Source organism: Odocoileus virginianus, chromosome 8, assembly GCF_023699985.2.
Source record: "Odocoileus virginianus isolate 20LAN1187 ecotype Illinois chromosome 8, Ovbor_1.2, whole genome shotgun sequence".
NCBI lineage: Eukaryota > Metazoa > Chordata > Mammalia > Artiodactyla > Cervidae > Odocoileus > Odocoileus virginianus.
Genome location: NC_069681.1, coordinates 25333665 through 25361301, shown reverse-complemented (window position 1 = coordinate 25361301; position 27637 = coordinate 25333665). Strand labels below are relative to the sequence as shown.

Sequence of the window (27637 nt, the reverse complement as noted above, 5' to 3'; positions counted from 1 at the left end):
GAAATGTGAAGTTTCTGAAAATTCCGCAGGAATTGTTGACGCAGCCCTGGGAGAGATGAACAGCAGGTAGAACGCTGGGGTAAATTACAGGGGCATTTTAAATGTGTGCTCTCCTTCTGCCGTTTTGGTCAGGGGTCAGCCCCCTGGGGGTGAAGCTGTGTCCTGAAGGTGACATTTAAAACCATTCAGATGTTCACCGGCAATGCTTGTGAGCATGTGCTGTGTTCCCCTCTGTATTATTACTTCAACGACTGCTTGTGTCGTGGCTGGAACCTCAGGGCAGCTTTTCCCAGAAGAGCAGGAGGGAGTCCAGATGGGGCTCTGTTCATGGACCCCCTGCCTGCCTTCATGTGGCGTGTCCCGGGCAGGAGGCAGGACGGCCAGGCCCTGGGAGTGTGCCGAGCTTGGGCGAGCGAGGCGGCCGGCAGGATGCGCCGCCCACGTGCCCTCCTGAGGCCCCTGGGCGGCGGCGCCCCCTGCCCGCCGCTCAGACCTGGCCTCCGCCAGCTCTCCCTCCCTTTCCCTTCTGTCCTGGGCCCTACTTGTGGCCTCTGTCCTGCTCTTGTTGAGGTTGTGAAACTACCACTTAGGGCTGGATCAGTCTGTTTTTCTGCTTCAATATACTTTCTTAGGGATTGATTTAAACATAGTGTTTTGCAGTTTGTAAGTCTTATTTTTAGTGTTATGATCCTTACGTTGTGTTAGTTTGAATTTTGAGTGTGAATCTGCAAAATGTATGTATGGAGCCTCCGGTCCTGTTGAATTATAACAGATGTCTGCCTTTTGCATTATCGTTTGCTAGTCGACATCATAGGCTCGTGGCTGCCTGCTGCGAGTGAACTAGGGGTTTCCTGGTTTAGGATGTAGAACGTCTCCTTTTCTCCAGCTCCGTAGTTGTTGCTTTCTGCTGCGCTAGCCTGAGGTTACCTCTGTGTTCCTCTGGTCCCTGTCATGCAGCCCACAGTGTTGTTTGAGTAATTACAGAGGATAAAACGTTGAGTAAGCGTTGCTAGCATCAGTAGAAATTAAGCACAAAGGGTCTTTGTTTTGTCAGAAAAGCTATAGCCTGCTGTTTTGTTTTATTATGGTACTAAATTTTTTAAAAACTAAAAAATGAAACAAATGTATGCTAAGTTGCTTCAGTCGTGTCTCTTTGCGGACCCTGTGGACTGTAGCCCACCAGGCTCCTCTGTCCATGGGATTCTCCAGGCAAGAGTTCTGGAGTGGGTTGCCATGCCCTCTTTGAGGGGATCTTCCCAACTCAAGGATCCAACCTGAGTCTCTTATGTCTCCTGCATTGGCAGGGGGGTTCTTTACCACTAGCGTCTCCTGGGACGCCCATACAGTGATCTGTAAAGATTTATAAAAGGTTTTGTTTCATTTCTTGATTGTGTACATGTCTGGCATTTTATGACTGTCATATGGATATTAAAAGAAGTTACTTTTGCTTGCAAAAATTACATGTAAATTTTTAGTTGTAGGGAATTTTGGGTGTAGATGGATGGGTAATAAGAATAATCTGCTTAGTTTTATTAATTATTGTCTGCCATAACTATAGTTATGAAGTTTCATATAATACTAAAATATCAGGAATGACCCACAGAGACTTTTTTTGTTATTTTTCTTGTGGCAGCAAAGGCCCCAGTTGGATCGTATTTAAAGGAGCCAAACTTCAGTCTTAGTGCCATTGGGGGGGTGGCGTGAGGCGGCCCGTGGGCCGGGCTTCACGGTTTCGCGTTCACTCTGACCTCGTTTATCGTGCTCCTCCCGGTGGGAGCCGTGGGGGCCCTGAGGCGCTGCAGCCTCGCCGCCCGCCCGCAGCCCAGGCGCCCTCTGCTCCACGTCTGGAGGGACTCTGCCAGGCAGCAGTGCGGGCCACAGACTGCGGCCCTCCCGGGGGCCCCGGTGTCATCTGCCCGTGCTGCCGGGAGGGGAGTGCGGAGTGCCCGTCACAGACGCGAGCCACAGATGTGTGGGCGACGGGGCTGGGCCCGCTGGTCCTCCTGGGTGCTCCTGTGAGCCGGGCCAGGGCGGGCCTGGGCCCGGGGCCGCGGGCCGGGGAGGTGCTCGCTGGGCCGCTGATGCAGGGTGCGGGAGCAGGACCGAGCGGGAGAGGCTTCCTCTGCAGCTTGTTTGTTTCTGAATGCACGCTCGGCCTCCTCGTCTGCAGACGCAGACAGCTTTCTTTCTCCCACGGGTTTGAGGGTGAAGTGAAACGGTGATGTGGAAGTGCTTTTGGAGGTTCAGCGCCTGCGTGCGTGTCAGGGACAGTGGCGCTGCTGTTGAGGGGCTGCGGGGCCTGGCGGCTCAGCACCGAGAGTCAGGTGGTTGTCATCGTGACGCGTCTCCTTGCAGGTTTTACCGTCTCGAAGGACCTGCTCACGGGGCTCTGTGCTTGCCCTGCAAGGACCGCGCACATTCAGGCCTCTGTGTATGCAGGTGGCTCGCTGAGCAGGGCTTTCCTGAATGCTTGGCTGGGAAGCCGTGGCGGTTTGTGCCACACACACATGGCTTTGCTCAGGCTGAGGGCCCTGACGTGAGCTGTGGGGGGTCTTCCCTTTGGTGTTCAGAAGAAAGCAGCACACGAGGCTGTAAAGCCTGTGGCCTCTGAGTGGCCGTGGACGCCGCGTCGCCATCTGGGGGCTGGGGGCAGGCGCGCGGCCATCCTGGGCTCTGACGGTGACCTCTGCTGTCTCCACGCACACTCAGTGAGGAGCTGGGAGAGTTCATGGAGCTGAAGGGCGCCAGCAGCCCAGGGATTCTCGTGCTGACCACCGGCCTCAGCAAGCCGTTCATGCGCCTGGACAAGTACCCCGCGCTGCTCAAGGAGCTGGAGAGACACATGGAGGTACGTCTGCCCCGCTGGCCACGCCGGAGCAGCAGTGAGGAGCCAGACCCGGAGAGGGCTTCCCCACCAGCCTGTGACTTGGGAGAGTGTCGTGGGGAGTTCGTTGGTTCTGAAGTTGTTTCCCCGTATCCCAGCTGTGTGGAGCAGCGTCTGCTCCAACCGCTGCTAGCGGGGATATTTCCAGTACCTGGAAAACGTCGTGGTGTTGAGGGGTTACATGGGGAACATGTGCGTACAGTGTTAAGTGTGTAAGTTATGGAGAGGTAATAGGAAAAGAATCAGCCAACTATGTGTACTTATCTCATTTTCAGGACACAGGCTTGGGCCCGGCAGAAGTTGGGCTTCAGGCTGCTGGCTTGGGTAGGGTGTGGTGAGCCCTTCCCCAGAGGGCAGGCAGTCTGCTGCTCCCTGCTCCCCTCTGCCCTCTGGGGCCCGAGCATCAGGGCGGGTGGGGGTGGGTGGGGCTGTGGGCCGGCCTCCTCCTCTAACGCAGAGTCCAGAAGACTGTCCAACGCTTCGTGACCCCCTCAGAGACTAAGCAGAGGCCCTTTAGTGCAGAGACAAAGGGACAGATTACAGGCTGAGACTGCAGGGAAGGTTCAAGCCAGTCTCCAGAGAGAGCCTTTCGAAGAACAAACTTTTCAATGAAAGCTCACAGTGTGTTTCTTTTATTCAAAGGATTATCACCCAGACAGACAAGATATTCAGAAATCCATGACCGCCTTCAAAAACCTTTCAGTAAGTGATAGAGTGTGTTATGGTTTTTTTTCCATCAGGCATTATTATGGCAAATGAATGCAGGAACTAAGCTGTGAACTATGATTTGGATTTATTCTCGAGAAATAAAAAGTAAATAACATAGTTATTCCACGGCTGGTAAACTTTCATGCCTTATGGCACTGTGGACAGCAGAGAAATGGAAGGATCAGTGTTTTCACTTTTACATGGTATCACATAATGCCGTAGTACACGTAAATGGTTTAGAACATGTTTTTAGCCTCATCCCAGTGTCTCTAGTGATGTATGAAATGGAGTGCTGGGCTTCCTTCTTATCTGCTGTCAAGCTGTCTTAATGACTGTTTCTGGAATATGTGTCTTATTTATAGCACAAGTGGAACTCACCTTTGTTCCCTCTTCTAGGTCTTTTTGGGCACTCACTAGTAAAATCAGAGAATTTTTTTCTTGTCCAGTCCACATTTCGTCTTCTAAAAACGACAGGATTTGCTATATTTTTCTGAACTAGTATTTCTCATTCTAGAGCTCTTGGTTGTTGTGGGTCTCTCTTGACTTGATTCCGTACTCGTGAAGTAAGCGCGTTGCTCACTGGCTGGTCTGTCTGAAGAAGAGGTCAGGGCCGGAGCAGGAGAGCCCGGAGCTTGGTCTGGGAGCCCGTCTCCCCTGACGCGCCTCCTGTGCCCCCAGGCCCAGTGTCAGGAGGTGCGGAAGAGGAAGGAGCTGGAGCTGCAGATCCTGACGGAGGCCATCCGCAACTGGGAGGGCGATGACATCAAGACCCTGGGCAGCGTCGTCTACATGTCCCAGGTCCTGATCCAGTGTGCCGGCAGCGAGGTACTGCCTTCAGCGTTCCCTGCGTTTCTCTCACTGGGGGAGCCTCCTCCAAGGCCCCTGCGCCTGGCTGGCTTCCCCTGCCGGGGACACCGCCTCCCCGAGTTCCTTCACTGCTGTGGGCGGTGTTTCTCTTGAGTCTCCTTTTAGATTCTTGGGCATCTTTGTGCTTCACTTAGGATCTTTCTGGGGCTTCTCTTACCGATTGCAGCAAATGAGATTTAATATATAAACAGTGCTCCTCGGCCTTTCATGTAAATTGGGCAGAGCTCATTGGGGGATGGCAACAGTGGACGTGCCAGGATCTGTCAGTGGGCCAGAGGCGTCTCCCTGCTTTATCCTCCCCGCCTTCAGCCTGAAGGTTCCACCTGGTCTCCACTGCCACTAAAAGTTCACAAGTTCTTTGCTTCATTTTCTCTCAACCACAGAAAAAAATTTGTTTTTCTAACTCCTGCCTAATGAGTTAATGGCAGACCTAAACTCAGATTTTTAAAAAAGATGTTCCATGGGCTACTTGTGAGTCTTACAAATTTGTCATGATTTTGTTTCCATTTAATTTAATTTGGTAGAAAGAAATACCTAAGCATGAAGTGTGATACCTTATTTCATAAGGCCTAATGTAAATATTTGTTCTCACCATTGTAAATATGTGTTTTTAATACACTTATTTGAATTTGTTCTTTTACATTAGGAAAAGAATGAGAGATATCTTCTACTCTTTCCAAATATTTTGCTTATGTTGTCTGCCAGTCCTCGGATGAGTGGTTTTATATATCAGGTAAAACACATTTTCAGTTTGTATTTGTTTATTGTGGACGTGAGAACTGTTTTAAGGCTCACTGTGAGTTTCTGTATTAAATACTATGCATCTGTTCGTGTGCTGTGTATAGTGTTGTAGCTAAAGTGTTAGGTTCACATCAGTACAGACAGCTCCTGTCTGTGTGCTTCACTGTAACTGTGCCAGTTAGGATCTTTGTGTTAGTCCAGAGCAAAAAGAGAAGGAAACGGGTGTTTGCACAGCTGACCCCCAGGACACAGGCTGCTGGATGCAGGCCAGCTGGTCGCCTCCGGTGGTTCCGCTGCTTTCCTGCCAGCCGGGCCGGTGGCCGCACCGCAGGCCGGGGTTGGGAGGGGGAGCGCTCGTGCAGCTGAGCTGGTCTGTGGGCCCCCACTGGAGTAGCAGTCACGGGCACACGCCGGGGGTGTACTTAGCTCTTTCACTGCTGATCGTTTTTCTGGTTCTTCTTCGAGAGGATATGAGGCTGATTTGAGAAGAAAGCGCAGGGGCAGAGCCCTTCTGTTTCTGTGTGCTAGCTTAGAGTGTGGTGTTGCCTCGCCCTCCTCCAGGGGCCGCCCCAGCCCGGGGATGGAGCCCCGGTCCCCGCAGTGCAGGCGGCTTCCCTACCGCCTGAACCACCAGGGGAGCCCATTAGGTGCCGCACATTCTCTCTGTGTCTAGTGGGGCTTCCGGCAAAGTTGACTGCTCTGGTCTTGTGTGGTTTTTGAAGCTGCGGCCCTTCCATCAAGTTTTTGAGGCCTGACTGGTCGCCAGGAGCCATTCACACAGAAGTCACCCTGGGTTTGCTCTTGAGTTGCATTTCCGCACACGTGGCATGCTGTTTTTGTCCCCAACAAGCGCTCTGGTGGGTTGTGAGTCCAGTGTGTTCATGGCTGGCTTGTACCTGCTCAAAAACTTTGCAGCCCAGAAAGGAGTTGGCATCACACACTTATTCTGAAAGGAGCACTTTAGGCGTGAGAAAGCAGATAGGCACAGGCCAGCCTAGGAAAGGACCGCCTCCTGATTTGTAAGCCTGTGGTTGAGCCAGCACCTGGCTGAGGGAGTACCTGCTTGGCTCCCCAAGCCAGTCGCCGCCACTTTAAGCGACCACTGTCCCTTCCAGCTGCATCCCCTGGCTTCGAAGTTCCCCCCACCCCGGGACCCAGGGCCCTGCAGGTGACCTATGGGGCTGCAGTGGTGTCCGGGGCGGCCTCAGGCCCCAGGATGCTGGCATCAGCGTGCTGCCACATGGCCATTTCCCCCCGGGTGCGCTGTCCAGGGGGCTTCTCTCTGAGTGCTGTGACCCCCACAGTGCACGCATGTCAGTGTTCACTTCTGGCTTTGCCCCACATCCGGCCACAGCGAGCTCGTCCTGCCCTCCGTGGCTGCTGCTGCAGGCTAGTCGGGGCCACGCAGCTGTTTCCTGTTGGGCTGCTCCGAGCTCTTGGTCACCTCGGCACCGTCAGCCCCTTGGCAGGGCGTCTGCAGTGTCCATACCTGACCACACAGTGCCCGCCTGGGGGCCGTCCCACCCGCCCGGCTGCGGGACAGGCTCCTGAGCGCGGGCCCTGGTGCCTGTGCACTGGATGAGGCCTGTAGGGGGATTCGGAGGTGGCTGGGCCCCATGGGGTGCTTTCGGCCCCCCGGCCTCTGCCCGGGTGTCAGGAGTCCTGTGCCCTGCAGCCTCACTGCTGCCCCCTGCTCAGAGTCCAGCCCTCAGGGGCCTCTGGCCCTGACTCCGAGAGGCGTTGCCTGAGCACTCGCTCGGTCTCTGCAGCTCTGGTGTCTGTCAGTTGAGGTGGGCCCTTCGCGGCCCAGTTCTGGCTCCGCTCCCTCCTCGCCCTCGGTCTCCAGAGCGGGCGGGCTGGTGCGCGCTCTGCGTCTTGTGCAGCGCCCAGCCCGGCTGTGATGGGCTGTGGTGACGGACGACCAGGCACCGCCCTCACACGGCTCCTCTGGCTCCAGCTTCCTGTATTTTGCCTTCAGACGTGGAACTTCCTCTGTGTTCCTCTAAGGCGTGTCCGTGCTTCTTTTCTACAAACAACATCCTTTAAAATAGCCACTGTGGACCCTAGTTTTTTTAATCATAGTGTATGATGTTTTGTGTCTTGCTGTTTATATTTAGAATAACTCATCAGATGAAATGTTTTTGTTCTGGTTTGCAGCCTTGTACCTTTTTGCTGGCTCATTTCTGGTTATAGTATTACGATTTCTTATTCCAGGTAGAGGTTTTTATATCATACATGCTTTTGGTACAAACGAGAGTTTTTGCTTTACGAAGACAGTTCCTCTGCCTATTCTAAAATCATTTAATATTTACTTTAATAATGGTACCTTCTTTACTAGAAAAGCACTAATTGTTTCTTTTTGTGGGGGGGGTTCTTTTTTAGGGAAAGCTACCAACGACAGGAATGACAATCACAAAGCTTGAGGACAGTGAAAATCATAGAAACGCGTTTGAAATATCAGGTGATAGGCACAGACTGTGTGGGTGCTCTCTGTTCGGGCGCCGAGGCAGCGGCCCCGCTGACCCCCCGAGGGCTGCGTGGAGGTGCTGTGGGCCTCCTCGGGGTGCGCACGCTCTGCCGCCCTTCCCGCCCCTGCCCTCCCCTGCCAGCCTGTGTCTGTCTCTTCCAGGGAGCATGATCGAGCGGATCTTGGTGTCCTGCAACAACCAGCAGGACCTCCATGAGTGGGTGGACCACCTGCAGAAGCAGACGAAGGTCACGTCGGCGGGGAACCCCACCGTCAAGCCCCACTCTGTGCCGTCCCACACCGTAAGGACCCCCGTCCCGCCCCCCGACTGCAGACCCCAGGTCAGGAGAGCATGGCCCGGGCCTTGGGTCTCTCTGCAGATGTGTCCTCATCCCCCGTGGACCATGATCGCTTCACAGGGAACCCACTTGTAAGCCAGGCCTACTTGTGCTGCCTCTCAAGAATTCACACACATGGACGTACACAGTTCATGCCACTCGGTTAGGTAGCTGTCTTGCCCAGGGTGGGCTATGAACACTAACCTTGGAGGTTTCAATCAAAACCCTGAGAACCACTGGTCCATAGAAGGGTTTTCTGAGCATTTTAATTGTATTTATCATGTTTCATCAAAAACAAAAATGAAAACCAAACTTATGATGACAAAAAGGACCAGATTCATGCTGAAGGCATTAAAGTGTAATTTTTGACTCATCATTTTAAGAAATCTGAATTTTCTGTTTTTAGAAAAGCTCAGCAGCTCTGCAAGTTTTTAGATACTTAAACATTGCAAAATATATCAGTACCAAAGTGTCAGTGCTTAAAGCAAGCCTTTACTGGTGTTGCCTGCTTCAGATACTGGTATTGAGTCATCTGAACACCTGTCATCTTTCCCTGCGAGCACTGACGAACGTGGGGCCCTCCTCACGGTGACCTCGGACTGCACGGCATGGCCGGCTTATGAGGGTCTCTCCTGGGACTTCTGCCACGTGGTTCACACCTGTGGTCGCTGTCCTTGGGCTTGAAGGTTTTTCTCAGGGATGGTGGCCATGGCATAGTGTACTGGTCACGGGTGCAGCTTCTTACTGCATTTCTCAGCAGTCTGAGGGTAAAAACCATTCATCTGCTTCAGCTATCATTTTGAATGGTTCTGCCATGACAGTGTTTCCATATTGTAAACGTATACTAGAGATGCTTAGCTTTCATGGGACTTGAGTTTATCCTAAGGGCACATGTGTGCACATCAGAAGGGAGTGCCTTCTCACTCATGTGGTAACAGCCTGAAACTAGCCTCTGTTACATCCCACCTCAGGTAGCCCTGTGCTGGGACCCTGGCCTCTGGTCCGGGGCAGCGGTGTGGTCACCGCAGAGCCCACTGCTTCTGTCCTCGAGCCCCGGCCTCAGCTCTAGCCCAGGCTCCCCTCTAGGCCTGTGTTTCAGATGTTACTCATTTCTTCTGGATGATGACTGTACTCTTGGTTTCCAGCTCACAGAACAAGTCAACTTTTTCTCCTGTTAATCATACCATATTGTTTTGGGTTAATTTGAGGTCACCGGCTAATTTTGAATTGTTACTTATTTTGTTTAACATTTTCTTATTTGTCAGTGTGATGTAATACTTCTGGGGTTTCTAGAAGTATAAACCCCATTAATAAGATCCTTCTGAGAAGTTAGATTTATATAACTTTGTCTTGATTAAAGCTGATTTTTCTGAGAAAATGTTTTACCCAAAGGATTGGTAAAATTTTTCTATAAAAAGACAGTAAATATTTTTTTGGGTTTTAGGAAATACGGTCTCTGTTACAATTGTATTTTGCTTTTATAATATAAAAGCAACCATTGACACGAATGGCCCTGACTGTGTCCCAGGAAAACTTTTTTTTTTTAAACAAAAATGGATCAAGCCCTACTTTCACTGGGGAGGTAATAATTACCCTCCCCCAGTCACATTCCCAGTGCAGGGGATGCCCATTCTTTTATAAAATCCTGATATCTGTATTAAATGAGATGCCCTCTTTGCAAATGTGACTGCATGGCAGTTAAAGGCAGTCAGTGGATTTCCAGATCTGGACCCAGCAGTCTGCTGCTTCCTGCCCTGAGCTCAGCAGGTCCCACGCAGGTTGTGGGGAGTGCTCGGCCTGGCAGCCAGTAACCCGAGTGTCTGGAAGTTCAGGATGCACGCTAGCGAGTGGGCGCTGATGTGCTGGGAGGGGGCTGGGCTGGTCCCGGATCCTCTGGCGGTGAACGAGCAGAGCTCTCGCCTTCTGTCCCCGGCAGCTCCCCTCCCACTCCATCACCCCGTCCAGCAAGCACGCGGACAGCAAGCCAGCGCCGCTGACGCCCGCCTACCATACGCTGCCCCACCCCTCCCACCACGGCACTCCACACACCACCATCAACTGGGGGCCTTTGGAGCCTCCGAAGACCCCCAAGCCCTGGAGCCTGAGCTGCCTGCGACCCGCACCCCCTCTGCGGCCCTCAGCTGCCCTCTGCTACAAGGAGGTGAGCCCCAGTGAGCTTGCGTCTGTGACGTGGGGCCGATGAGCTGCTTCAGAAGGGAAGGCTCTGCCTTCACTCCCATGTCACCCCTTCCTGTGCTCCAGGGCCCCAGAGTCCTGGGGAGACCCCAGCTGCAGTCCCCTCTGTGCCCATCACAGAGGGAGAGGGGCCGGTTCTGAGCAGTGTTTGCACTTTGAGGAAGCCGGTGACTGAAGTGACAAGTGTGGTGATCACACGCATGAGCTTGAGTGTGAGCTGGGGTCAGTTACAGTGTCTGGTGTGGATGTGGCCATGAACGTGGGGGTGTGGCTTGTGCGGTGGGCGTGGTGGGTGGGGATGTGGGTGTGGCTCTGAGCATGGTGGGTGGGACTATGAGCTTGGTGGGCGGGGCCTGTTAGCCTGGTGAAGCACCTTTGCGTGGGTTTGCATCTCCAGGAGGCCACATTGCCGAAGGACCTGGGGCAGACCCTGCCTCCATCCTTGCTGGAGGAATTTTAAGGTACATAGACGAGTAGAACATAAATTACAGTTAATCCTTTATGGGTTTTGTTAGTGAACTTTGGTTCTTAGGACGTGTATCTTCCTGGTGGCCCTGTGCCGGGTCAGAGGGGCATTTTGGCACCCTCATTGCCTAGCTCAGTGTTCAGGGGGCGGTCAAGCCCTGCTGCAGGTTCATTACAGGAGAGGGGGGAGTAGGGTAGAGGAGAGAGGTGTGTGGCTTGGAGGGTGTGGCCGTGAACATGTCCAGCGTGCTGGGCACACAGACTGCCTGGTCATGGAGCACGTGGTCCTAGAGCAAGGCCAGCACTGAGCACCACAGAGGGGCACTCTGCCCCGGCTTCCCTTCCGCCCCCTGGCCTCGGGACACGTGCTGCGTTCACTTCTTTGGGGACTGATGATTTCTGCTGCATTTTCAAGCGCTTTGAAAGTTTTCACTTTCACAGATTTTGGAGAGATATTTTGGAACGCAAGCTCTGGTCTCTGGGTGCTTTTCAGCCTGATCCCTCCCATAGCCCGACTCACGTTCTCAGCCTCGTGTTGGCCTCTTGAGGTTCACCAGTGGTGTATGTGTCAGTGATGCAGAAGTTAGCCTTCCTGACATTGGTGTTCAGTATGTGTTTGACAGTCAAAACTTTGCTGGCCGCATGGGCTTGTGCATGCTGTTCCTCTCCTTCCCCTTCGGAGGATCCAGACGTGTTGTGGACGGAGGGACGGACTCGGGGACTTTGTCTGCCAGCGGAGGGGGCACCAGTGTCCTGCCCGTGGGCTGATTCTTTTCCATTTTCTTCTCTTTGAGGCTTAGAATACCTTCCTGAAGGAATTGTTTTTCCTCGCCTTTCTTTTAGAAATAGTTTCCTCCTGTCTTTCTGGTTGGCTGCAGCAGCGGGTCTGCCCCAGTGTGGGCCGCGCACGTGGCTCCCTGCACAGGCGTCAGCCAGCTGCCCTCCCTGCACCACTGGCCACTGCGCCTTCTTGGCCGTGGTCCCGGTGGTCCCTGCCCCGGCGGGACCAGTGGAGGAGGGCCATCAGAGCCTGTGCCTGAGGATGTCAGCGCTCCGCAGCTGGCAGAGCGCGCTCAGCGTGTGCGGGCCGGGTGCTGGAGTGTTCCTGGCTTCCCTCTCCGCCGCAGCCGTGCCCGCCCACCGGATCCAGGGTCTGCCAGCCTTTCCCTCTCCTTCCCCAGGACCTGAGCAAGAGTCCCAAGACCATGAAGAAGCTGCTCCCCAAGCGCAAGCCAGAGCGGAAGCCCTCAGACGAGGAGTTTGCACTGAGAAAAAGTGAGCGCCTGAGAGGACACACGTGGCTCTCAGGGGTGGGGAGGCGGGGCCTCGAGGGCGGGGAGGCGGGGTCTCGAGGGTGGGGGCGGAGCCTCGGTGGGGAGGCGGGGCCTCGAGAATGGAGGCGGGGCTTTCCAGAGCCACAGAGGGGAGCCAGTGCCCAGCCTCGGGTCCGCTCTCGAGGACTTCAGAGCGGGGCAGTGCAGCCCCCTCAGTGCCAGCCGCAGCTGCACTGGCAGCACCCCCCGTGAGCGTTACCCACCCTGTGGACGCTGACTCTCAGCGGATCCTGCAGGGAGTTAAACATTGTTCTCACAGAAGCCTATTAAACGACTGGTCCAGCTGGTGACATGTAGGTCAGTTTCGCGATGGCTCCTAAGCCCTCCGCGTGATGTTGACTCTTAGGAAGGTGCACCTGGCCTGCCTTGCGCGTGTCCGTCTTAATACCCTGAGATGCTGTCGGAGCATGTTTGGTTCAGCTTATAAGTGGCTCAGGCCTCCATTCTTCCCATTTTTTGCAAATTAGTTGAGCCTTTAAAAATACGTATCTAATATCCTAGAACATATAGAAACATTTAGAACAATAGCAGAATTTAACCCTACAGCGGTTTGAAGCATGTGGGGTGTGAGGGCTGCCTGGCACCAGCACCATCAGACACTGCTGCTCCACAGGCTCCGTGCTCCACCAGGCGGCCTCCAGGTGCAGGTGAGGCCTGTCTGGAGGGGCCCCAGCTCAGGCCAAGCTCTGGAGCCCTGCCTACACGCTCTGGGCTGTGCTCTGTGAATTTCCCGGATTAACTCTCTGGTGGCAGTCTGTGGATCAGGGAAGCGCTTGTTTGCAAGCCTTTGGTAAATAGGTTCAAATGGCCTTTCCAGGGGCTGTTCCTGTCTTCTCTGCCTCCCATGTGTGGGTGCAGGAAGTTCTTTCTGATAGCTGCAACCACACGGAGAATCGTGGTTTCTGATTTTCTGAGGCAATATGTGAAAACACCGTCCCTAGTTTTAATTTTCACTTCTTGGTGACAATGGCCATTTTTTTCTGTGTTCTCTTGTGATCTTTTCTTGGTGACAATGGACATTTTTCTTTCTGTGTTCTCTCATGAATTGTTTCTGTTTCTATTTTCATGTTCAGGATGGGGAATATTCTTTTTCCTATGGATTAGTAAGACAAATATATATATGTATAAATGTGTATATACACACACAGATATATATGTATATATATATATATATATATATATATATATTTGGGTTTTAGCTCTTTGCCAGATATGTTGTAGATAAAAAATACGTAGAAAAAATAAACGTCCTTTGGAACATAACTATTCTGTGAATATCGGGAAATGTTTATCTGGTATGAAGTTGGGGGGTGGGGGCGTCAGTTGTCAGCACCGCTGGTGAGTGGCTGGCCAGGCTGTGCTGGTGGCTCGGGCGGTGACGGCTGTGTGTCCCTCGCAGGCACGGCTGCGCTGGAGGAGGATGCCCAGATCCTGAAGGTCATTGAGGCTTACTGCACCAGCGCCAAGACGCGGCAGACACTCAACTCAAGTAAGTATCGCCAGGGCCCGCTGCCACTGCTGGTTCCTTCTGCCTAAAATCACACCCTGAAGGACGCGGCTGGGCCCCATGCAGGCTCTCGGCGCGGCCCCTAGTGAGGCTGCTTCTGCGGCCTGGCCCACGTCCCTCAGTCGTGAGAAAGGGGTCTGAGCGGTCAGTGACACGGCCCCGCTGGGAGACCTTGGCGTCGAGGGCGCTGCCAGGGCGTGGAGTCTCTGGGGCCTGGAGAGGACGGCTTCTGCTAAGACACGGGAACGCACTCTCAGTTCAGTTGGTCAGGCTGCTTAAACTGCTGGTGTGGGAGTGGGGCTTTTTAATTTTTTTTGAGGGAAGAGTTTCTTAGAATTATTGTCAAAAACACAAGCCTAGAGTTAAGAGTTGTCTTTTTAATAGCAACTCCCCCCCCCGCCCTCTCCCCCCTTAAATGATTGCGTTTAGAATTTTTGCTGTAGACACCAGTGAGTTTACTGGGTAGATTTCAATACCTCTAAATGTACCTTCATCTTACTTATAATGTCCTCTATGAAAAAGTCTTAATCTGTTGTGTGAACAGGAAAAAGGTGAATTCTTTCTTTTCCCCAACTTCCTGAGCATTTGAGAGTGGAGTGCATGCATGGTGGATATAGTCAGGATGTGGTCTGTTCAGGAGGAAACAGGGCTGAGCCTCTCCTGCCTCAGACTGGATGACATTAATTCTGGCATGAAAACCGGGTTTTATTAGGTGTTGTGTTTGGGCTCCCTTCTCCATCTGGACTTTGGTGAATTGCTCGTCACGGCATCTGTACCACCTGCAGTGTGACGTTGTGCTTCCAGTCGGTGTCAGGTCTGTTGTTAAAATGCTGGAAAGAAAAGGTGGAAAAAGGAATAGTCAAGTGCTTTAACTTAGCTTTTGCTCAAGGTGACTGCAGGTGTGAGGCTAGAGCCAACAGGATTAGCCCTGGGTACAGCTGCAGATGATTCGGAACCTTCTTTCTGGCTCATTCTTGACATGTCCCGCCCATGATGTTGGGACAGCTGGTCTGCACCCCGTCTGGTGAGAACGCCTGTCTGTCATGACCGGTGCTCAGAGCAGGTGAGGAAGAGCCGGGTGAGCGCGTGGCGAGAGTCTGCAGGTGATGGGGCTGTAGGCTGTGAGCGCAGACCATTGTCCCTGAGGACAGGACGGTTTCCTATTTGAGACTGCATTTTGGGTAATAGGCCGTATGTGCCTGTAGTTTTTGGGTTTTGAGTTTGAGATTTTTAAAAAATTACTCAACTTCAGCTGTATGAAGTGAAACTTGAGCTTGGCCATCTCAGGTGAACAGACCTAGTGACGTGAGCTTTGTGTTTTTGTGTGGGCCTCGTTTCTTCCCCGGGGGGACAGGCCTGGACTGTGTAGGTCTCGCCACATTGCCTGTGTGTCCACTTCTGCTGTGCGGGAAGAGCACTGAACATCGGCCAGCACAGTGGTTTTGTTCTTAACTGACGTTACGGCCTCACCCTCTGGGGCCTGGGACTGGCCTTGATGCACGGTTGTCAGGAACAGCAGGAGTTGTGTCCCCCACGCTGGCCGGGTGGCGTGCTGCGGAGTCTGCAGACGGGCCGGGCGGGCCGGGCGGGCCGGCTCTGTCTTCATGGCATGCACATCCCCACCTGAGGCTCAGCTTTGTGCAGCGCACCTGGGTGCAAGACGCCCGCATCACCCACACGGCCTCAGTGTGGACTGCTGCCCTCCTGTCCACGCCCGCCGCCTCCTGCTGCCCTCCCCCTGACACGGGGCTGCCGTTCACGGCTCCCCTCGCGTCGAGGGAGGGTCAGCATGAGACTTGATGCGTCCGGCCAGACGTGTCTCCCCGTGTGCCCATTCCCCTGGCTCCTGTGGGTGGGGGCTCCGGGCTGGAGGCCTGCGTGCTCTGCAGGGTGGGGAAGCAGGGGCGGGGCCTGCGTCACCCAGTCTCCGTCGCAAGTTCTCGCAGTCATTACAGTTGGACAAGGTAAGTTTAGACCCCCATCATTAAGATGGCTTCTAGTCTGGCAGAGAGGTAGCTGAAGAAGTAAGTCAGAAATCCTTGGGAAGTATTTTACATTCAGTATATCCACATTAACCTCATAAATGTTTCCTTTTACAAATAATGTCCTAAATGAGACTATTTGTTAATTGAATGTGTAACAGAATTGGTTATTTGTCCTATGTCTTTAGAATTTTCTTGTGATCGTGGTCTTAATTCATAAAAGATTTTGTAAGTGAGGGCCTAATAGCAGTAACCTTAAAAAGGAGCAGTTTGGAAATGGCATTGTCATACATAGGTTTATTTAAATAATCATAGATCTAGCTTTGTTGTAAGAGTCGTGCTAATTAATAAGTCAGTAAATGAAACGCAGCCGTAGATAAGGAGAAATGAACGTTGCTGCCGTTTTTTAACACTCTTTTCTCTTTCCCTTCTCTTCCCGTCACCTTTTGCGTTTGTTTCATGTTTTGGTTGTGGCTCTTCCTGCCGTCTTCCTGCTCGCCCCCCTCCGCCTGCCCCTCCTCCGCCTGTCCCCCCTCCGCCTGCCCCTCCCCCCGCCCCCCCCACCCCCCCCCCCACCCGTCTTAGCATGGCAGGGCACTGACCTGATGCATAATCACGTCTTGGCTGACGACGACCAGTCAAGTCTAGACTCCTTGGGTCGTCGCAGCAGCCTGTCCCGTGTGGAGCCTTCAGACTTCTCGGAAGACTCTGACTATGACAGTATATGGACAGCCCATAGTTACAGGATGGGTTCTACACCTCGTAAGAGCTGTTGCTCATATATCTCTCACCAGAACTAACGCGCCTCTCAGCTTTCCTTAACGATGCTTGTCCGCAGCCTGCTTTTCTTAGACGTTCTCTCGCGGTTTCTTGTCTCTTATGTGATGTTTTAACAACTTTGGGGAGCGTTTCTGATGTTTCCCATTGTACTTTGTGGGGCTTACTGGCCACGTGGAGTGTCCACGCAAGCAACTGACTGTTGAAAGCAGTGGCGTGTCCGCACAGCCACACCGAGGGTCCTTTGCCCACGGGCAGTGGTGGTCTCACAGCTCCACGTGGCACGGTTAGGTTTTTTATTCTCAGCGTAGCGACTGTCTTGTTTCTTTTTAGATACAGCTATATGAACACTTTTGTATTTTATACTGAAACCACACAGGTCTGTGATCTAAGTGACCTAAGCGACGTGGAGGAGACTCTGGCCTTCCACACAGGGACGTAATTGTGTGTGTGCGGGACACGGCAGTCCAGTAGGTGGAGAGATGAGAAGAACCGTGCCTCCAGAGCTGAGTCCAGACCGGACGGCCGAGTGCTCGGCTGCCCTGGAGGAGCCTCTGTCAGTGCGGCGGGTGTGGGCTCCGGGCTGGGCCAGCGCGCGAGGGGCACGTCCACACCCCGCAGATGGCCGGCTCCGGGCCCCGCTTCCCCACAGGCCAGACACCTGCATGTCATCCCCCCAGACTTCCGTTCGTTGGAGGAGTTTCCCTTAGAAGGCGCTTGGCAAGCCGGTGCCCCTGCAGGGCAGGGCGGAAGTCTGGCCTCCGAGGGCACAGGTCAGGCTGTGTGCCTACCCAGGAAGCCTGGCCGCCCCGACTCCCAGGTTGGAGCCTGCTGCCTGTGGGCATACATGCTTGTTCTCAGCTGCAGGGACTCCCTTCACCCTGGTGGAACATCACCCTCACTCTTGGTCGTCATGGTGATGCAAGTCCCCAAACGTTTACCAAGTTGCCGTGTAACACGCTTATGAGAACATCTCAGATCTGGGTGTGCCCCCAACTTCCCTGGGGCTTGTTGTGGGAGCTCCTCACTGCCCTCCCTCAGACTGGTTCCTGCCTCACTAAGAACTGACTGTGCCCCGTGGCACGCACTCATGGCACCAGTCCACACACAGTCCACGCTGCTCGGGGGGGTGGGGCCCCTCCCCCTCACACTCAGCTATGCGTTAGGGACACCGCGAAGCTGGCCTCAGAAAGCGAGATGCCGTAACAGTCGGGGGCGGCGTCTTCCCTCCGTGTGGGTGGCCCAGCCCTGTGCTCCCAGCGCCCCGCCTCCTCCAGCACCAGGTGTGCAGGGTTCTGAGCTCGTTTGCACAGAGCAGCTGTGTGCCCGGGGAGCTGGTCCAGCTGTGCACGGCGCTGGTCCCCGCGGCCCTCCCGGGGTCCCGGAAGGCGCTGTGCTGGAGGGCCAGTGCCCCGGGCCGGGGCTCGTTAGGAAACCAGGAGTCACACACGTCCGTCAGTCCCCAGGTGTCTGCTGAACTGCTCATGCCACCTGGAGAGTTCATATTTTTGTATCAGTTAGTGTAAATAAGAAAGTTGAGGAGCAGTCTTTTAGAGTTAGTCGGAGCCCAGTGTTCGCCCGTTGGGGAGAGGGCTTTATATACATTCAGCCAAGTAGCAGGTGGGGTTATGGGAGGAATACGGTCACTGTGAGGCTCATATGCTTCATGTCATGCAGTGCATTCAGAAGCGTCTGTTTCACTTCAGGTCACATCAGGTGATGTCACAGCTTTCCAGGTTCTCACAGTGCAGGGTCTTTATGCTCAGAGACTGAGTGTGCTGGGCCGGGCGTTGGTGCATGTGGGTTTTTGGGCCATGTGCTGTGTGCACCTGGGTTTCTCTTGAACACCAAATATCATCTGGGTTGTCCTGACATTGGTATTCCAAACACCAAAGTTTTCCTGTTTTCCCATAATTCCTCTTTGTGCCAATTAAAGTCATTTTGACAATGATTTTCTGTTGATTCTGACTAAGATCACTACAGAATGACCACCTGGTTGTCTGTCTGTCTGGGTTTGTTCTGAAGTCTGGCACCTCTTGCCCTTGTGACCTAGTTGGAAGTATTCGTACCACTGGCTTGACAGCCATTCTCATGGGGCCGAGGAGAAGGAGCGCCACGGCCAGTGTTTCCACTGTTGCGGAACTTCAGTCATGCCGCAATAGTACCTGTGCTTCTGCCATTCTGTAATATCTCTGTGTACAGTTAGTGTTATAATGACGGGCGAAGATTCTGAGCTGCAGGGCAGGTTTAAGCCATTTCCAGCCCTTTTGCCAGTGGCTCAAATGGTGTTCCTATTGAATTGATACTTGCCACAAGTCTATAAGCTATATTATGTGTTTTGCATAAAACTGCCAAAACACAGGGATGTGTATATAGTGGTGAAGACCTTGAAAAAAGTCTGCGTATTGTGCTTTTAATCTGTGAACGGGAAAGCCATTTTCCGTGGGCGCCTGCCGTTCTGGACTCAGTCGGCTGTGTACCTGGATGTTGCATTGTACTGTACAGTATGCATATTCCTGTTTGTGGCTGCATATGGCAATGAAGTGTTTGTTTTATATTCAAAAAAAGACATCTGTTATGTACAGTTGAAATAAATTTTGCATTTGCTAGCCTCTGGCTTTTACTATCTGTCACCTGGTGGGGGCTGGGGTCGGGGGAGCAGAGTCTGCAGTTGACTGTGATGTGGCTGTTGGGAGCTAGCGTCTTCCGCAGGACGGCGGGGCAGTGGGGCGCCCTGTGCCTGCCTCAGTGGCAAAGCCCGCACTGTCTTAGGTTAAATATGTTCTAGATGATGCAAGACGACTCTGCACATGTTTATTGCATCTGTTTCCCTCTAATTCTTTTTTTAAAGAAGTTTTCGCTCACTGGGAGGTTTGTCTTCAGAAAGAAGAGCTCTCTCTTTCCTCTTTTGGTGGAGTCAGGGGTGGGCATAAATGGAAAAAAGCCCACCATTCAGTGTTTATTTTCTGGTGACTAAGGTCTCAGGTTTTAGTTTTTATTTGTAGGGTGCATGTCGAGCTGACTCGAAAAAGCAGAATGGGAGGAAAAGAAGTGCCTGTGGAGGTAGGGGACCAGGGCAGGATGCAGATGATGACCAGGTGTACATCCTTCTCTGAAGAGGGGCCTGTGTTTTTGTTTTGTTTTTTCCTAAGAAAAATGATTGAAATCCTATCACAGCCAGAAATAACAGAGTGGCCTACTGGAGAGATCTTCCTAAGTATATTTTTTAAAATGTTAACATTTTGTTTCATGCTGAAAGTTACTTCAGTTTCTGTGAGTTAAGGTCACCTGAATTGTGCTGTCAAGGTACTCCACCGCTGGCCGGAGAAGCGGACGTTCCCTTCTGAAAGACCTACACATAGGGTCTTCAGGGTCTCCAGGCAGGCCAACCCTCATCCCGGACCCACACGCACCGCGCATCCCCTGGGTTGGGAGCTGCAGGCCATCGGGGGTGCCCCCAGGGGCTGGCCTGCCAGCCTTGACCTCGCCCTGGGTCGAGGCCGTCTCCTTGCTGTCCGGGCAAGCCCTCTGTCCACGAGGTGGGGGCGCTGCACCTATCTGTGTTCCCACACTGAGCTCCAGGGGTCCCCAGCGCCTGCTCCATCCCCAGCGGAGGGCGCAGAGCGACCCCTGCTGGCCGCACTGCTTGTCAGCGGGCGTGGGCTGGGTTCGCCCTGAGGACAGACAACAGCCGCGGGGTGCTTGTGTGCGTGTTCACAGACACGTGCCACGCGGTGCTTGTGTGCGTGTTCACAGACACGCGCGGGTCAGCCGCGCGGTGCTTGTGTGCGTGTTCACAGACACGTGCGGGTCAGCCGCGCGGTGCTTGTGTGCGTGTTCACAGACACGCGCACGTCAGCCGCGCGGTGCTTGTGTGCGTGTTCACAGACACGTGCGGGTCGTGTGCTGGTTCGCACTCCTCAGATCATTTGCCAGAACGCTGCAAAATGTTCCTCCTGATGATGGAGAAGGTGTTCAGCACTCAGATTTAGGTGCTGAATTCAGGTTAAATGGGTATTTTTGCTGGAAATCTTAAGCACTGTGACCCTCCAGGAAGTGGCTACAGCTCTCAGCGTTTTCCAAAATGACGTGCTGCAGAATCCCAGTGGTCTCCTGGAAACACAGAGCTTCGTGTTGAGCACAGAGTTGGGGAGACACAGATCCTGTGTGTGCTGGTGCCTTGTGAACACTCACACCTGTCTTGGCCCCTCTCAGTAGAGGATTTCAAAGTGACAGCGGTCTTCGGAGGTTCTGCTATTGAATTCTTTTTCCAGCTTAACTAATTCAGAGAAGATTTGCTGTGATGCCTTTAAAAGTACTAAACTGATCTCGGAGAGAGCTTGTTAAATCTACCTACTTTCTAGAACTTTGTTCTTATAGAAATAGTCGACTTACTTATAATACTGGCAGGAGAATATTCCTTTGTTGTTTTGCTGAAAGACTTGCAGTTTTTTTTCAGTTGTTTCACAAAAGTACGCTGAAGCTAGGCAGCCTGTGGAGTTCTGTGCAGGCCAATGAATAATTTTCACTGATAAGCCTCCTGGCTCACCAGCACATCCTCAGTGGCATTTTTCATGTCGGCATGTTTCAGGAATCCAGCAGTTGGCACTTCCTGTCCGTCATGTAGCCTTCTCTCGCGCGCTTTCAGTGTATTTGCTGAGATGAGAACGGTGTCCTTGCACATGCAGCTCTTGGATCAGGTTTCACAGTCACCTCACATTGTGGGGTGTATAGTTACGAATTCATTGGCAGAAGATACTAATCAAAGTGACCTCTGAGTTAACACCCAGAACAGGTCTGCAGAGGCGGTTGGTCTTGTTCTCTTTTTACGGCAGATGGACTTGAGGCTCCGAGTTTTGGTGTCAGGCCTGAGTTTACCAAGACCCGCAGCCCCAGTCCCTGCACACCCCTGCTCCCAGAGTGGACACCACTGCCCCCGCCCCCCGCGATTCTATCCTGTGTATTATTTGAAGAATTCATTGCTGTAAGCGCAATGTAAATAGGTTGCCTAGGAAGCTAGAAGATGCAAAAATAATTGAGGAGAAATAAACATAGAATTTAATCTTCCTAAAGCACTTTCATGAAAAAACATGTTTAGCCTGTGGTCTCATTAGCTCATTAGTTGGGGTGAAGAAACGTCGTGTTACATGCCACCCATGACCTGCCCACCCCGGTGGCCCTTGGCCTGCCTTGCACCCAGCTTAGCTTCCAGGGCAGAGCAGGTAACAGTGGGGACCCTGGGGGCGCCGGGGCCCCGAGTCACCCGCATGCTTCTCTTTACAGGGAAGGAGAGCCCTTCACCCCCTGACATGTGGTCCGCACAGCGGAGGCCTTAGGAATGCTTGTCTGTTTTCAGGGAAAATAGCACGCACTCCCTCCTCCCAGTAGGAGCATGGCCAACGCTAGTGTTGGTGTCGGAAGTCCGGGCGCTTCCTGGACCTCCAGATTCTTAACCCGGTGGCCCTGTGCCTCCCAGTCGTGTTGCCCGTGCGCGTTTCCTCCCTAAGCGGTGCTTCCCCACGTGGCCCAGACCTCCCAGAAGCGTGTGCTGAGAAAGGCCTGGAAGACAGCATGGCCACAGCCCCGCACACAGCCCCTGGAGCCGGTCATCACCGTCGGCAGGACAGAGCCTTTCAGGATGTGTCCCTCCCCGGGCCCAGGGCTTGGAGGACATCGCCTTCTGTCTGAAAAGCCTGCAGGTCGGTCACCGTGCCGGGTGGGGTGCGAGCTGGGCGCTGCCTGCCCCCTGCACCCTGCAGCCTTGGAGCTGTCACCCCAGGACCCGCATCTCGGTGTGAGCACCAGGTCACTGGTGGAAGGTCGTCCGTGAAACAGCAGCTGACAAGTTCACGTACAGACGTGCTCTGGCAGGGCTCCGAGCAGTCCCCGTGGTTATAACACCTACGTCCCAGGACACACCGACGTGGTGCCTTGGCTGGTAGAGGAAACTCGTCTGTCCAGACGCTGGCGCTGTAACGTGGTGCTGTCCCTCTCTGGGCCGGGCGGCCTCCTCCCTCTCAGGCCCAGCACTGGGGTGTAGACGGCCTTCCCACCTGCAGGACGGGGCTGGAGCGGGGCTTCACAGACGCCCACACGGCGGCCAGCAGGGGGACCCGGCCCGGTGAACCAGACCCTCCTCCCTGTCGCCAGCCGCCCTGGGAGTAAAGGGGGTGCTCGGTCCCCACGTCAGGAGCATCATGGGAGCCCCATGTCAGCAGCGTCGACAGCCACCACAAGCCCTGCTCTGCTCAGAGGAGGCTGAGCTGCAGTGAGATGCTGGTGGAACCGCTAAGTCCCGTCCTGAGAGCGTGTGTCGTGCCAAACGCTCCCGCCACATGAGGATGCCCAGGGCCCTCGTCCAGTGTGACGGATCTTTGGGAAGGTGAACCGAGGGTGAAGCCGAGAAGACGAGGTCGGGCGAGCCGAAGTGCCATCTCCGTGGTTAGAGTGTGTGGATTGTATTGGAGAAAAAGCTGCGTCTATCGCAGTAACCACTAGCAGGGGCTCTGCGGCGGGTCACGTCCCTCCTCAGATGTACATCTGATGTCATTTTTCAAAACTAGGAATGATACACGTTAGTGCTGCGTAACTCTTTAAAAGGTGATTTTCTTCCTTGCACCCTTAAATGAGATTTGATTCTTGTTAATTTCTGAAGACCTGTTCTGCAGTAACGGTTTCTCTGGCCACTGTCCTGGGTAAGCTTTTGTGCTGGGTCTTGGTTAAATGACATAAATATTCCTCTAATATTGTAAACAGTGTTCCTCCTTTTGGAAAAATGTTTATATTCCAGGGAATGTAAATACTATTTTCATAAGAGGATCAGTAATAAACTTTTTCTTAACCATGTGCTGTAACACTTTAAGCTGTTGCTCTGGAGTTAAATGTTTTAAGGACCAGTTGACTGACATGATAAATATTGGAATATATCTTCTGCATGATCTGATGGTTCTGTTCTAAGATTCCTGGAATAAAATGGCACAAAATTTGGTTGATTTGAGTATCCCCCAGAAGTTTGATTATTTCCTCCCAAAATACATGGTCAGAATCTTCAACTTACTACGTGTTGAAAATTTTTAAAAGATCAATAATCCAGATTCATAAACTGAAGCTCAATAAATTGCAAAAAAAAAAGGCTAACATTTCCTTTCCCCTGTCATGCTATGGGCTTGAAGAAGACTTGGCTACAGTCTGCAGAGGGAGAGGAAGTTGGTAAAGGTTACCCATCCCCATTTTATCTAGAGGATGTATTTCTTAACATACTGGAATTAACACCTGGAATTTATTATTAATAATTAAGTAGTGTTGTATAGTCAAGTTCTTTTAGTTCTGCCGTGGTATTTACCTGTGGGTTTCTTTTTTTTCTTTTAATGATGACAGGTTCACGCAAAGAATCTGCTCCGCAAGTTTTGCTTCCAGAAGAAGAGAAAATTATAGTTGAAGAGACTAAAAGTAATGGTCAGACAGTGATAGAAGAAAAGTAAGCTGTGTTTCAGTGTTTTTAAGTGTCTGTGGCGGGGAGGGCTTCCTGGCTGAGGTCCACACCCCGTGCGTGGAATCGGGCCTTCCCGGAGCTGGGTGCGCGGGGCGGGTGGGCGCGGGCAGGGCGGGCAGCGGGCGTGGGGTGAAGTAGGGTGCTCGCGATCCTTGTTCAGGGTGCCCCCCTCTCTGTCTAGGAGTCTCGTCGACACCGTGTACGCTCTAAAAGATGAAGTTCAGGAGTTACGACAGGTGAGTTGTCATCTGCCTGTAATCGTTTGAATGGGGCCGATGAGGAAACCACGGTGTCAGACCTGAAGCCGGTGTCCGCGAGCACCATAGGCCAGAACAGGAGCCGCCCCTCGGGGTCCGGACCTGCAGCAGGTCGGCAGTGGGCCTGAATGTGAGAGGCAGGAAGTGCGTCCAAGGCGACTTGCCAGGCGTACTCTCCACTGCCCTGTCTGGGTGTCATCAGACGTCTCAGCTTCTCCCGGAACAATTGTGAAAACACCTGAAGTTGCTTCTGGTCAGATGTCTCGTTAGGTGCCAACAGGGACTGTTCTCTGTCACTCCGGTATAGCATGTGGTCCTGGTTCTTGAGAAGACCTATCAAAAAGCCAGTTAGACTGGGCTGCCTCCCCGAGCAGACTTGTATGAGCTGCATCGTTTGTGTCAGTGGCTTCCGTGTGTGAGACGCAGCTCGCGGCTGGCCTGGGCTGGACGGACGGCAGGGCACCAGCCACGCACCCACAGCTGCCCTCAGCCAGCCGCCTGCCGCTCTGCCTGTCCAGGGGCCGCGCTGACATGGACCGCGGTGGGGGGTGACGGGGCCCCTGACTCACTGCCATGCTGGCATTGACTGCGGTAGGGGGCCCCTGACTCCCCGTCTCTGTGCCCCTTCTTAGCGCTGTGAAGACTGTCGCAGGTGCGGGAGAGCAGGAGGGATGTGAGCCCTGGCCCATTCCTTTCGGCCACTCTCACGCTGTGTTTTGTAGATTCTCTGGTTCATAGTCGTAAGTGGAGTGCCGGGCCTGCTCTGTCTGTGGGTTGTCCTGGCGCCAGGAGCAACCCTGCGTCTGAGACCCTCGGGGGTCCCGTCAGTCGCGCCCCTGGCCGCCATGCAGGGCGGACCCCTTCAGTGCAGCCCCGTCTCCTCGGGGAGGGGGCCCCTTTGGTGCCAATGGCTGTTAACCCCCTGCGGTCTGCCTCTCCCGCAGGACAACAAGAAGATGAAGAAGTCCCTGGAGGAGGAGCAGAGAGCCCGCAAAGACCTGGAGAAGCTGGTGAGGAAGGTGCTCAAGAACATGAATGACCCTGCCTGGGATGAGACAAACCTCTGAGGGGCGTCCTGGTGCTCCGTCAAGACCGCTTCCGAGACTGAGCCTGAGCCGGAGCCCCACGACCCCCGCCCCTGGCGCTCAGGCTGCAGGCGGGGCTGTGCGTGGAGACTGCAGCCGGGCGGCCGTGAGCTCCAGGCCGAGCCCAGACCGCGTCCCCCCACACCCAGTACCTCGTTCCGCAGTAAGTGCGGTGACGGCATCTGGACTCATGGGCTCCGAGTGAGCACGTGTCAGTGTTACGTGTGTGTTCCCTGTAAATCCCTGTTCTGGACGCACACGGCGGGGTTTCTGTCTGGGCTGACTGCTGGGCTGCAGTCCCCCTCTCGCTCACCTCCCTGCTCCCGCGCCCTGGGGCGTGTGCTCACTGCTCGTGGGGACCGGAGGCTGCAGACCCACAGCTGTTTCTGGGGGTGCCTGCTCTGCCGCCGCGCTCCAGAAACACCTCCCACGGTGTCTGCCTGCGGCTCACCTGCTTAGACCTGCAGGGACCCATCTCCCCCGCTCCCCCAGTCTCCTGGTCGAGCGGGGTCGCAGGCCACGTGCAGCACTCGGGGTGAACCCGGGAGCCGCGTCTGCTGCCAGAGGGCCCCATGACGGGTGTGCGCACGCCCGCCTTGTGTGAGCACGTGCGTGGCGGAGGGTGCCTGGCTGGGGTTGACCTGGGAACTCGGCCAGGTGCACTGTCCCGTCCTCCCCGAAGGCGTGAGCTCCCTGAAGCCTGTAAATAAAGTGTGTTATTTATTGCACGTCACTGCAGCCTGTGAGGACGCTCTGCCGGGCGCAGGCGGGCTCTCTGCCTGAGGCTGCTCTGGCTCCAAAACCTGCCATCCTGTCGGGCGCGGGCAGGCCTTCCGTGCTCGCTGAGGAGGCAGTGTCTGCACGAATCAAGCAATAGAACACGCCTGAGACTCCCCAAGGAGTAGGACTTACGACCGGGCCCCCCACCCCACCCCACACCGAGTCCAGATGGCCAGGGCCTGGAGGAGGGGGCCTGGGGTCCAGCCGGCTCACGGGACCTGCTCCTGCGCCCCGCTGTTCTGAAGAGGTCGTTTGTAAAGGGAGATGAACTCATAGAGGACAAGCATCATGTCTTTAAAAGCCCAAACCCCAGCCCCTGAATCAGGGGCGTCTTGGAAATGCCCGCATGGTGTCAGACACGACTGTGGCCTGCGCCTCTGTCTGCATCGGCCGGACGCCCCCGAGCTGGAGCAGCTGGTCTGGATGCCCGGTCCCGCCCACGGCCGCGCCCTCAGCCTCCTGCGCTCCCGGGGGCATCCGGGCCTTGACCACCGTGAGGACGCCTGACCTTGTAACGGGAATTGCCGCCTTCCTGTGCTCAGCGTTTTGCTTTCTTCGTTGCTGGTGGGGCTGGAAACGATGGCCTTGCAGTGTTTGGTGAGGCCTGTTTTCACAGCAGGCCCTTTGGTGACCCGTGAGACCTCGCAGTGGGAAACAATCCAATCCGTGCACTGAAGTTTGCTGTCTCGAGCAAATTCTAACTCAGGAACTAGTCATCGCCTGACTCTCCAGCACTTTGTGGCGGGCGGTCTTGCCTCCCACACCCCGACGGGGCGCCCCCAGAACCTGCCTTAACTGTTGACTTGAGCATCGAGGGGGCGCACATCCTGTCTTCTCACCGCGCCTCCTCCCCAGGGGTGGCCGTCGACATGCTTGCGTGACGTGTCCTTCCCTGGTCCCAGGGTTTTTACTAAGCTTTCCCGGGAGCAGATACGATGCATCTGAGCGGTTCTTCCTACAGACCCGCCCTGGTGTCAGTGGACTGCCCCCGTGTCTCCGGGGGACTTTCGAGGGGCTTGGGCTCCCAGGGGACGTCAGGAAGGGGCCGTCTGCCTGCTGGAGTCGCCTCTGCCCCGCCTTCCACAGACGAGGAGACGGAGCGACGACCTGGCCCGGGTGGGAGGGGACGTACCGGAGCTATCCGCGGCCGGGAGGTGTGCTCTGCGGCAGGTTGAACCATTGTCGGGGACTCCCCGCGGGCCCCCGTTCACAGCCGTGGGGGTCCTCCACAAACGCCCCCCCACGCCCCCCGCACCCCGGTGTCCTGGTCTTGACTACTCACGCTCTGTGGTTGTAATTATTAAACTGACTATTTTTCTTATGTTATAAACATGTCACTTTATTGTCTGATTTTTTTTCTGCATGTGTGTACCTTTATCATTTCTTTTGAAGTTTTTTTTTAATTTTAAAATTCTGGTGTGAACTCTTGATGCTGGAAAATATCACATTTATCTTTAAAATCAAGTTTGGGAATATTTGAAGATAAGTTAGAAAACAGTCTGGGAGAAGGGCTTCCCAGGTGGCACTTGGGGTAAAGAACCCGCCTGCCAGTGCAGGAGACATAAGATGCAGGGTCCATCCCCGGGTCGGGAAGGTCCCCTGGAGGAGGGCATGGCAACCCACTCCAGTGTTCTTGCCTGGAGAATCCCAAGGAGCCTGGCGGGCTATGGTCTGTGGGGTCACAGACTCAGATAGGACTGGAGTGATTTAGCACACATGAAAAATGAGAACAAGGCTGGGGAAGGAAGCGGGAAGGA

At 54.1% G+C, this 27637-nt stretch overlaps 1 protein-coding gene across 5 annotated transcripts in view; it reads left to right on the top strand.

Annotated features, from left to right (window-relative positions):
- The window catches only part of ARHGEF7 (Rho guanine nucleotide exchange factor 7), a 107407-nt gene extending 80179 nt beyond the window's left edge, over positions 1-27228 (top strand). For 4 of the 5 annotated variants that reach the window (XM_070471398.1, XM_070471397.1, XM_070471400.1 and 1 more), the window contains 13 exons: positions 2710-2848; positions 3527-3586; positions 4271-4417; positions 5106-5192; positions 7583-7661; positions 7830-7969; positions 9942-10166; positions 11848-11941; positions 13400-13489; positions 16075-16251; positions 23644-23743; positions 23940-23994; positions 24960-27228. In XM_070471398.1, coding sequence (XP_070327499.1) covers positions 2710-2848; positions 3527-3586; positions 4271-4417; positions 5106-5192; positions 7583-7661; positions 7830-7969; positions 9942-10166; positions 11848-11941; positions 13400-13489; positions 16075-16251; positions 23644-23743; positions 23940-23994; positions 24960-25082 — 1516 coding nt within the window. In that variant the 3' untranslated portion in view covers positions 25083-27228. The remainder of the gene's footprint in view (positions 1-2709; positions 2849-3526; positions 3587-4270; positions 4418-5105; positions 5193-7582; positions 7662-7829; positions 7970-9941; positions 10167-11847; positions 11942-13399; positions 13490-16074; positions 16252-23643; positions 23744-23939; positions 23995-24959) is intronic. The other variant, XM_070471399.1, reaches the window with a different exon arrangement.
- Positions 27229-27637: the final 409 nt, after the last annotated feature.